This window comes from Lemur catta, chromosome 1, assembly GCF_020740605.2.
Source record: "Lemur catta isolate mLemCat1 chromosome 1, mLemCat1.pri, whole genome shotgun sequence".
Classification (NCBI taxonomy): Eukaryota; Metazoa; Chordata; class Mammalia; order Primates; family Lemuridae; genus Lemur; species Lemur catta.
Genome location: NC_059128.1, coordinates 94,183,794 through 94,195,811, shown reverse-complemented (window position 1 = coordinate 94,195,811; position 12,018 = coordinate 94,183,794). Strand labels below are relative to the sequence as shown.

General features: G+C 36.5%; 1 protein-coding gene across 8 annotated transcripts in view; it reads left to right on the top strand.

Annotated features, from left to right (window-relative positions):
• The window catches only part of HERC1 (HECT and RLD domain containing E3 ubiquitin protein ligase family member 1), a 191,763-nt gene that overhangs the window by 84,363 nt on the left and 95,382 nt on the right, over positions 1-12,018 (top strand). For all 8 annotated transcript variants that reach the window (XM_045540891.1, XM_045540861.1, XM_045540869.1 and 5 more), the window contains exons 18-22: positions 1,119-1,340; positions 4,134-4,307; positions 9,294-9,408; positions 9,497-9,617; positions 11,462-11,633. In XM_045540891.1, the coding sequence (XP_045396847.1) occupies positions 1,119-1,340; positions 4,134-4,307; positions 9,294-9,408; positions 9,497-9,617; positions 11,462-11,633 (804 nt within the window). The remainder of the gene's footprint in view (positions 1-1,118; positions 1,341-4,133; positions 4,308-9,293; positions 9,409-9,496; positions 9,618-11,461; positions 11,634-12,018) is intronic.

The following is a 12,018-nucleotide window of genomic DNA, read 5'->3' as shown; positions in this document are numbered from 1 at the left end:
AATTATGCTGGCCTCATAGCATGAATTTGGAATCTTCCCTTTTTGTCTGTTCTCTGAAACAGATTTGTATAACATAGGGATTATCTCTTCCTAAGGTTTTAGAAGAATTTATAAAACTATTTGGCCCTGGTGAGTTTTTTGGTAGACAATTGCAATTAATGCTCTTTCTTTAATTGTTATTGTTCTTTTCTAGCTTATGTTTCTTTTCAAATCCATTTTGGAAATTGATATTTTTTCAGAAAATGTCATTTTGTTGGTTTTCAAGTTTATTGGCATAAAATTATTTATAATATATGCTCATATTTTTTGAAAATCTCTTTTTATCTGTGGTTATATCATCTTATTCCTATTTTTTGAATTTATGCCATCTTTTTTTCTTGATTAATTTTCTAGAGGTTTGTCCATTAAAAACTTATCCATTATCTTTTCAAATAGCTACTTTTTGGATTTATTGATCTTTATTTTTCTTTATTCTATTGATATCTATTCTTTATGGCAAAGTGTCATATATTTTTTTTTTTAAGTGAAGAACTTTTAAAAACATGAACAAAAAGAAAGCATGGGTCTGGATCTTAGTTTAAGATAATTCTCAATTCAAGCCTTAACAGGAGGATTGCTTGAGCCCAGGAGTTTGAGGTTGCTGTGAGCTAGGCTGACTCCATGGCACTCTCGCTTGGGCAACAGAGCAAGACTCTGTTTCCAGAAAAAAAAAAAAAAAAAAATACTAAGTGGCATTTTAGTAGATTAAATCTTGTGTTGATCTTGGAGGAATGAGCTCAAAGTACTCCCTGAAGATGTTGAAATTTGATCTGGATAATGAAAAGTAGGAATAGAATTCATTGGGATAATGTTGTCATATACTATTTTAATGTTTATCTTAAAATTAGTAACTTTACAAAGGAAAATTTTATTTGATGACTTAATTTCTTTGAATATATTTTAAATCAGCCTGGTATAAAAAGAAGGATATATATACAAAGTATTATAATTTGTTTTCGTTGTAAAATTATTTTGCTTCAATATCTTATTGCAGTACAATAGAATAGGAGACCATGAGAAAGCTTTTGAATCTTAAAAGTCCCAGATAAAGACATAATTACTGATTATTTTGTCTTCAGGAGGGCCAGAACTGATCGATCCTGCTGGTGTGCCATTACCTCAGCCAGCTCAGTCCTGGGTGTGGCTTGTGGATCTAGAAAGAACAATTGCTCTCCTTATTGGGCGATGTCTTGGTGGCATGCTTCAGGGCTCCCCTGTGTCTCCAGAGGAACAGGATACTGCATATTGGATGAAAACACCACTTTTCAGTGATGGTGTAGAAATGGACACCCCTCAGTTAGGTAATGTGCTTCTCTGCAACATTTAAAATATGTACTTGTTTGTGCGTCTGTTGGAGGTTTCTCTTATTCTGAGTTTGCTGAATAGAGAACTGATAGAAAACAATTGCAACATTAGCAGTGTAGGGCAGCAGTTCCCAGCCTCAGGGACGGGTTTCATGGAAGACAATTTTTCCACGGACCAGAGGGGTGAAGGTGAGGGGATGGTTTTGGGATGATTCAAGTGAATTACATTTATTGTGCAGTCAAACATCGCTGCTAATGATAATCTGTATTTGCAGCCTCTCCCCAGTGCTAGCATCACCGTCTCAGCTCCACCTCAGATCATCAGGCATTGGATTCTCACAAGAAGCGAGCAACCTAGATCCCTCCCATGTATACTTTACAGTAGGGTTCATCCTCCACCGCTGATCTGACAGGAGGCAGAGCTTATGTGGTGATGTGAGCCATGGGGAGCTTTCCCCCCGCTCACCTCCTGCTGTGTGGCCCAGTTCCTAACAGGCCATGGACCAGCACACAGCCCGGGGTTTGGGGACTAAAACTTGGAGCCCTAAGAAAAATGGTTAAATCCTACAACATGGTAATAGTGAAAAGGATCCCATGTAGGTCTCACCCCACTCTGTCATATTTATCACTTCTTTTGAGCAAGTCATCTAACTCATAAAAATGAGGGAAATGCTTGATTACTTATGTTCTGAGGCTTGGGATTCATGAAACTGCTTAATAGAATGTAAAACACTGCAAGAGTACTTAACCATGACTTAACAGTGCTGAGTTTTCAAACACCCTTCAAATGTGAGTGGCAATCTCTTTTCCTTCCAGCCTGTTTTGCTTTCATGCTGGTATTACCTTATGTGATTCTTTATTTTTTCCTCCCCATTTATAGTGCCTTTGGGGTTTCCGTCTCCTGGCTCATCTCCTATTTGTATACTTTGCTGGCAGGCTAGCTCCCAGACTAAGCATGAGGACCTATCTAGTACCCCAACAGATGATCTAGTTATTTTATCTAGGATTGGTCCTTTAATCTCTCTATGCCTCTAATTTTGAGTCTATAGAAGTGAGTTGGATTAGATAACCTATATGGTCCTATTAGATCTAAAGTTCATTATTTCTCTGGTAAGAGAAATTCAGAGAGTGTCCATAAAGGAAAGTCTAAGAGAGATGAGAGAGGAAAGGAAAGAAATAAGGAAAGGAAAAAAAGGAAAAGAAAAAACAAACCAAGACAAAATGAGAAAGATTCTGCTTGGGGGTTGGAGAGTTGGAGAGTGGGAGTAAGGGAAGCTGTTGAAGATTTTCCTCATTTTCCAAATAGGTGTGTACAGTCATCATTTTGTTTATGAACCAGAAAGTGATTTTGGCCATGGCTGATGAATGCTAGACTGGTGTTTATATTTGTATCAAAGCAAGTAAAATCATAGGTTTTCAAAGGATATTTAACATGATAAAGATAGTTCCAGTACCATCAGTATTTAACTATATGACAGTCCTAAATTACCTCCTGAGAATGAAAATATCTATATCTCTGCTTCCTCATATTCCTGTTATATTTACTTAGTTAATTGACCTTCAATATGAATAAAATAAATTTCAGTTTTAATGTTATTTTTCACTTTTTAAATTATAAAATCATGAAGCTATTAAAATGTCATATTTTATGATTACTCATATATATTGGAAAAAGGTATTGTCCTTTATAAAATTATAGATATATAATAATTAGATTATATTATGGATTAAATTGACTTTTGGTACTAGCCCAAGAACCTGACCATCATTTAGAGCTGCGGTCCCCAAGCCCTAGGCTGCAGACTGGTACTGGGCCGTGGCCTGTTAGAAACCAGGCCTCACATCAGGGGGTGAGCGGTGGGTGAGCAAGCGAAGCTTCATCTGTATTTATAGCCACTCCCCATCACTGGCATCATCGCGTAAGCTTCACCTCCCGTCAGATCAGCAATGGCATTAGATTCTCATAGGAGCCGCGAACCCTACTGTAAAGTGCACATGTGAGGGATCTAGGTTGTGTGCTCCTTGTGAGAATCTAATGCCTAATGGTCTGAGGTGGAGCTGAGGCAGTGCTGCTAGCACTGGGAAGAGGCTGCAAATACAGATTATCATTAGCAGAGAGGTTTGACTGCACAATAAATGTAATGTACCCAAATCATCCCGAGACCATCCCCCACTCCCCCTCCTCTACCCCTGGTCTGTGGAAAAATTGTCTTCCATGAAACTGCCCAAAAGGTTGGGGACTGCTGATTTGTTTTTTAAATATGAAGTGAATTCTGAACGTCAGATGTTCCATTGAAAAGTTAGGAAACACCTGTACAAATATAAATATCAATTAAGAAATTGTTCATGGTAGTTTGATCTTTTTTAGATCAGTCTAAACTGATTATTTTCACTTAAGTCCAGGAAAAAGAAAAAAAAAATTCTGTCTATTCTCTTTCTCAATGGTTCTTTGTTTCTCGAAGAGGACACCATTCCATTTTGAACAAGACAGTTTTTTTTTTTAACCTGGCTGTGCTGTACGTGCAGGACATTTAGCATCCTGGCCCCTACCTGCCAAAGTGCTAGAACTCCTCTCTGGAGTTGCACATTTGGGGGTGTGTTACATACTTCTGGATGGAGAAAGAGGCGGGATTCTACCTCCAACTGAAAAACACTAACCTTAGTAGCATCTACTTAGAATGGTTTGAAGTATATCATTTCATGTGTATTAAATAAATGTGGTAAGAGTTTATTTGTAGCACCAAAATTTATGATGTTTAAATTAGTAACTTGAGTATTTTTTTTTTTTAGATAAATGTATGAGTTGCCTACTAGAAGTAGCTCTTTCAGGAAATGAAGAACAGAAGCCTTTTGATTACAAATTACGGCCTGAAATTGCTGTTTTTGTAGACTTGGCATTGGGTTGTTCTAAAGAGCCTGCCCGAAGCCTTTGGATCAGCATGCAGGATTATGCTGTTAGTAAAGGTAAGATAAAGAGAGTAAACATGTAGTTAGCTCATAATGCTGACTGATATCTGTGTAATATATGTAAATAGAAAATCACAGGGATCACCCTATTACTTTTTTACTGGAAAAGGTATTTTATAAATAACATTTTTAAACAATTTGACTTTCCGTTTGTGGAATACCCTAGGTATTTTATATATATATATGTATCCAATTAAAGCAAACCCACTGTTTGAAAATTGAGATTTATGTAATAAATTCATAGGCAGTCATTTTATTAAAGTATAGTAGTCTCCCCATATCCATGGATGATAGGCTCCAAAACCCACAGTGGATGCTAGAAACTATAGATAGTACCATACCTTATATATGCTATACTTTTTCCTACACACACCTATGATAAAGTTTAATTTATAAATTAGGCACAGTAAGAGATTAACAACAAAAACTAATAATTTTGAATAGAACAATTATAATAATATGTCAGCGTCATTACTCTTGTGCTTTGGGGCCATTATTAATTAAAATAAGGGTTACTTGAACACAAGTACTATGATATCGTGACAGTCAATCTGATAACCATGAGGGCTACTAAGTGACTAACAGTGGGTAGTGTGTATAGTGTAGATATACTGGACAAAGGGATGATTCATGTCCCAGGCAGGATGGAGTGAAACAGCACAAGATTTCATCATGCTACTCAGAAGGGTATGTAATTTAAAAGTTATGAATTGTTTATTTCTGGAATTTTCCATTTAATATTTTCAGACCCAGACCACAAGTAGCTGAAACTGTAGAAAGTGAAACCATGGATAAGGGAGGGCTACTGTATTCCATGCTATGTAAATGGATCTAGTAGAAGAGTCTATTTAATGAGTTTTCCCTTTGCAAGCTCTGGTTTAATAACTGAAAGGATGTGTACTTAGAAGTCTACGTTGTACGTGTGGTCAGCATTTCTTCATCTATAAAACACTTGCCAGTGGGGCACGGTGGCTCACACCTGCAATCCTATCACTTAGGGAGGCCGAAGTGGGAGGATTTCTTGAGACCAGGAGTTCGAGATAAGCCTGAACAAGAACTAGACCCCGTCTGTACAAAAAATAGAAAAATTAGCTGGGCATGATGGCATGTGCCTATAGTCTCAGCTACTCAGGAGGCTGGGGCAGGAAGACTGCTTTAGCCCAGGAGTTTGAGCTTGCAGTGAGCTATGCTGAGGCCACTGCACTCCAGCCTGGGTGACAGAGGGAGACCCTATCTCAAAAACAAAAACAAAAGCAAATAAAACAAAACACTTGCTTACTTCAGAGTGCTGGTGAAGATATCAGTGTGAGATAAGATACACTGTTAAGTGCAGTAGTAAAGTACTATGCAAGTATGTGGTGGTATTTCAGTTTTGAATATTATGATTAATAAAATTAATTTTTATGTACAAATTTCCAAAGAATGTACTTGGTTCCTTTTTAGCTCCCATTTTCTTTTAGCAATGACTAGAATTGTTCAGAATCATGTATCTTTAGTGGTCTCTCTCCATGTTATTCTCTCTTTTCCCATCTTTACTTATTCCCCGCCCCCCCTTTTTTGGCTTTTCATTTTTTCTTCCTTCTATGATAAAAATGGTAAAAGTAAATACATTTTCACTTTTTATTGGCTTTTATTTTTTATAAAGAAAATGAAGGGAGATACATTTTATTCAGATCTTTAAAACACCAGTGCAATGATACCTTTTTAAGTTTAATCTCATCCATTTTGTTTGTTTCTTAATTATTTATTCATTCATTCATTCTATTGTGATAACTCTTACCAGAGGAGAAATAGGTAGTGGAGGAAGAAAGAAGTTTACTAAAAAGTGTATTTTCTGATATTTCATATTTGTATCATTTCCTTGGAATGTGCAGTTAGGTTTTCTATTACATTACATTACCTCTTGTTATATTTCAATGAGAACTTTTAAAAACTAGATATAAATATAAGGTAAGAACTCATTGTATGACTCCATTTGCTGTATTCCTTTTACACTGTAGCATAGATTTTATACCTGAATAGTAGAAACATTCTGAGTGTTTGGTATGAAATGAATATAACTTTAATGAAGGTCTTTTAAAGGAACCCATTATTTTAAAAATTTCATAGGAGGATAATTCCTGTTAAACTTGGTTCACAGCAAACAGTATTATTTTAGTTTGCTTTTTAAATTGAACATTAGGCTCCTTGGAGTCCTGTTTCATTTTTGGTCATAGCAGTTCTCAGAATAGCAAGCAGTCCTGTGGAACAGATGTGAAAGTCTTAAGAACCTAACGTGAAAAAATTTTGTATGTAATATAGGCTGTCTTTCTAAGATTTCCTGTGGGCTGTAAGAGTTTCTAAAAATCTGTCATATTTGTCTTGTCAGTTTTTTCACCTGTAAAGTAGGTAAGTCTGAGATTAAATCTTTTTTTTTTGGAGACAGAGTCGCACTCTGTCGCCTTGGATAGAGTGCATTATATATAGCTCACTGCAACCTCAAACTCAGGGGCTCAAGCTATCCTCCTGCGTTGGCCTCGCCAGTAGCTGGGACTACAGTCATGTACCATCACACCCAGCTAATTGTTTTCTATTTTTTGTAGAGATGGGGTCTCACTCTTGCTCAGGCTAATCTCAAACTCCTCAGCTCAGGCAATTATCCCTCCTTGGCCTCCGAGAGTACTAGGATTACAGGCATGAGCCACCTAAAATTAAACTGGCCTGAAATTAAATTTTTGACCTAGGCATAGAGAAATGAAATAGAAAACCAAGATGCAACATTTAAAAAAATTTTTTTTCTATTTTTAGTAGAGACGGGAGTTGTTCTTGCTCAGGCTGGTCTCAGACACCTGACCTTGAGCGATCCTCCTGCCTCAGCCTCCCAGAGTGCTAGGATTACAGGCGTGAGCCACCGCACCAGGCCCCAAGATGTAACATTTTATCTTTTGAGATAGGAGTTTTAAGAAGGGGTTAAGAATAAATACCCTTCGTTTCCTTCTCTTGCCTAGTTGTTCTGGCTAGGACTTCCAGCACTATATTGAACAGAAGTGGTGACAATGGGCAACCTTGTCTGGTTCCATTCTAAGCAGGAAGGGAGAGCAGGATGGGAAATTCACACCTAAAGGGTACAATGCACACTATGTGGGTGATGGACACACTTAAAACTTTGACTCAAACTATACAAAAGTAATTCATGTAACCAAAATGTTTGTACCTCCATAATATTCTGAAATAAAAAATAAAATAAAAAGATAATTTCAAGGAAAAAAAAAGAATAAATAAAGGCCGAGAACGGTGGCTTACACCTGTAATTCCAGCACTTTGGGAGGCTGGGGTGGGAGGATCACTTGAGGCCAGGAGTTCAAGACCAGCCTGAACAACATAGTGAGACTCTGACTCTACACAAAATGGAAAAAATTAGCCAGGAGTGGTAACACACACCTATAGTCCTAGCTAATTGGGAGGCTGAGGCAGGAGGATTGCTTGAGCCTAGGAGTTCGAGGTTGCAGTGAGCTATGATGAAGTCATTGCACTGTAGCCTGGGCAACAGAGTGAGGCACTGTCTGAAAAAACAAATAAACAAAAAACACTCAAACAAAAATAATTTGAAGCTTAAATATTTCCAAGCATGTTTTTTGCTTATTTAGTTTTGTTTATAGGTAGTCCAGACATTTAGTAAGTCTATGAAATGAAGAGAGTCTAGCAGTTACACTGGGGGCAGAGCACACAATAAACCCCCCCACCCCATTTGGAATCTACTGAATGTGCTGCATTTTTAAAGTACAGTACTGGTGTGCCAACATGGGATTAAAGAATGTGAAGAAAAAGCACTTGTTTAGTCCTTATCATCTAATGTTGTGATTTGGGTTTTCAATTGCTTGTCTTCATTTCTGTCCAAATGTTTCATTTCTTACCCACTTAATTGTATTCGTATTAACAGTATATACTTTCATGGCTTCAAATACCAGAATATTTGACTAGTTTACTTGCTGTTTACACAAGGATATCTAATAGACAGTATTCTATACCAGACTCCTGATTCCAGCTCCCTACCCTCAGACCACTGTCCTCATGCTGTTCCTTTCCTAGTAAATGCCAGCTACATTTTAAATACATTTAAATTCAACTTTGACTTTTCTCATATTCTCACATCACATATCTGATCCATCAACAAATCCTGTCAATTCTACCTTCAAAATATCATATGGCTCTGACCACTTCTCACTACCTCCACTGCTCCTATCCTGTTCTGAACCACTATTATTTCTCACTTGAATTATTGCAATAATTACTTCTGCTATTGCTGTCCTTATAGTCAGTTCTCCACTCAGCAGTCAGAGTGAGCTTTTAAAAAGACAAATTAGATCATGTGATACCTCTGTTCAAAGCCTTTTAATGCTGCTTCTCATTTTCTTCAGAGTAAAATCTGGATGACTTGTACTGGCCTATAACTCCATTGTGATCCGATCCCTAGTCAGTTCTCTACTGCCTGCTAGTACTCTTGTACCTGCACATTTTGCTCCAGCCACACTGGCTTCCTTGAATGTGCCTCAGATCCTCTGCACTGGCTTTTTCTGAGAGGACACTGTTTCCATATGGCTTCTCCCCCTACTTCATTTAGATCTCTGCTCAAATGTAACCTTATCAGGAACTTTCCCAGACCACCTTATTTATATAAAATAGTAATCCACAGTACAATACTCGCTGTTCTTCGTACCCTGCTTTGTTTTTGTCTGTAGCACTTACCTGTCATATTAATGTTTTTTAAAATTGTGTCCCCTTCCTCCTAACAAGAATATAAGCTCTGTTAGGTCAGGGACTTACTTTGTTCACTGCCGTATCCCCAGCTCCTAGAATAGTAAGTCAGTCTAATGAGGTGCATTTGTTAAGAAACTGTTAAGAAAGATGGTAAAATTCAGGTGTTGGATAGCTAAAGCTATTAAAATTACCTCTGAACTGTTTTCTGAGCCCTTTTAAATGTCAATGCATCATTTTTATTTTCAGATTGGGACAGTGCAACTTTAAGTAATGAGTCACTCTTGGACACTGTGTCTAGATTTGTTCTTGCAGCTCTTCTGAAACACACAAATTTACTTAGTCAAGCATGTGGAGAAAGCCGGCAAGTAACTTAAAACTATCCTCAGACAAGTATTTGCTCTAATGATGTTAGAAATTAGGTAACTTTTCTATTTTGGTTCTTTATTTAGATATCAACCTGGTAAAAGCTTATCAGAAGTGTACCGTTGTGTATACAAAGTTCGAAGTCGTTTACTTGCTTGCAAGAACCTTGAACTTATTCAAACCAGGTCATCATCACGAGACAGATGGGTAAAGTTGGAAATCAATTAATTTCTATGTTTTTCTGCAAGCTGTGAGAGATAGCCTCCATATTGGTTTATGTGAGAAAAAAGTGTGCCTTGGTTATTTCAGATGTCCAATAAATATTGAGTAATTCTTTTTTTATTAAAAAAAATGGAAGAATAAGAGATTTAGGGTTTATTTAATCTCACATTTATCAAATGAGATATGGTTGCTAAGAGAGATTATTTAGTCTTAAGCTGCATAAATATTAATAATAAATTGAATGGTTCAAATTATAGGAAATATTTTTCTTCTCTTTTATGCTGACTAGACTACATTTGAATTACCCTGTTTAATTTGGGGTGCCATAATTTTGAGGGACATTAAGAAATACCATGGATTGATAAAAAGGTCGAGTAATCATCTGTCATCTTATGTAAGAACTGGAAAGTATCAAAAATGCTCAGCCTCGGGAAATAAAAGCCAAGGAGGGGGGATATCGCATAATAGCTGCCTTAAAAGTACTTAAAAGATCTTCTGTGTAAGAGAGGAAATAAATATGTTCCTTGTTTCAGAGGACACAGCTAGGACCAAAGGGTAACAATTGAATGAGGAATGATTGTTAGCTGAATATAAGGAAAATAGGTCTTCTAATGATTAGAGTTGTCCACCACCAGAAGTGAAGATTGAAACCATTTATGAAGGACAGTCCAGAAGTAATTTTTGCAACAAAGATGAGATGATCTGTAAAGTGCTTGGTAATCCTGATAACATGATAGTGTAATTATAAATACAAGCCTGGATGATAATAATACATCATCTTCAGAAGTGCTTACTTTGAAACTTGACTCTTCAGATGCTTTGCCCTTCATTAATTAGTTCTTTGTTTTAAAAAACCAAACTTTGTCTTTACATTTGTATTATAGTAGACTTTTGGCATGTACTGAATATTTATGGATCTGTTGGTGACCTTGAAAGTTCATTAAATATATTAATTTGCCATTTTGTGGAAGCTCAAATTTAAAACTCACATACAGACTTATGTACTGTGTGAGTGTGACTGCTCAGTGTCTCCATCTCTGTGAAATTCCTAAGTTATTTACTGATAATGAATGACAAGATAAATTTTATTATGGATCTGAGGACATAATTAAAATTTTTCATTTGTACTTTATACTGAAATTTGTGAGAGAAACTATATACTGTTATGATGTTTAGGACTGTCTGCGTACCTATTATAAGGACTCTTTCTTCTGTCTAGACGACTGCTAATTAGCATAACCACTGCAGAAAATGAAGTTAACTTATCCTTACCCTATTTCTAATTTTCAGTTTCTTCAGGGGCAAAGTTAAAAAAAATTAAAAACATGCCGTTTTAAATTTAGAATTATTAAACATTATTTATACAGAGTAATAGTAACATACACAGCTCAAAGAAAGTGGAATATAACCAAAATTATGTACTTTAATTACCTTTTATGCTTGGAATCATGCTTAACATAACTTATTGTAAGTTGTAACTCTGTAGGAATTTACAGCTGAATAGAAATATAAATATGAATCAATTTATAGCATGTCAGTTTAACAAAATACTGAGGAAGAGAGAGCCTATGTGTGTCTGTGTATGTATGTGGGTGTGTCTGTGTGTGTGTGTCTGTGTGTATATATATATATATATATATATATATATAGTGTATATACTTTCTAATCTTTAGGATTTATTCAGTGTATCTTTTCTGTTTTTGTGGTAAAATCCATGTGTTATTATTAATATCAGCAGTATTTTCCATGAAAAAAGGTAATTATTTTATGAAGTTTTAAAACATTTTTGAAAAATATATTTAGTGTAGTTTCTGATAATTTCTTTTAAGATCTCAGAAAACCAAGACTCTGCAGATGTTGATCCTCAGGAGCATTCATTTACCCGGACCATTGATGAAGAAGCTGAAATGGAAGAACAGGCTGAGAGAGACCGGGAAGAGGGGCATCCGGAGCCGGAGGATGAAGAGGAGGAACGGGAACATGAAGTGATGACAGCTGGCAGTGAGTATTCCCTTCTTACTTTGCAGATACACACTGTGGGATTCTTTTTGGTAGGGGAAATGGCTTGAAAGAGAAAGGCAAGTTTTCTCTAGTTTTTCTAAAAGAATCTGATATTCCACTGTTAATTTGAATTTGCATTTAGTTAACATTTCCGGGGGCTCTTACAACTGTGCTAGTGCCATTCAGATGCTTTTGGATTGCATATTCAGGGCTGAAAAGCTCTGGAAGCAGGCATGTCAGTACCTGCTACACTGAGCCTCATGCACAAAATGACACCCATGAGTGATTACATAAGGTCATTCAAAATATATCCTCTGAGGGTACCAAGTTGTCCCTACCTCTGTGTGGTGAGGAAGAGAGCTCCTTTCCATGTCTATTAGGAGAG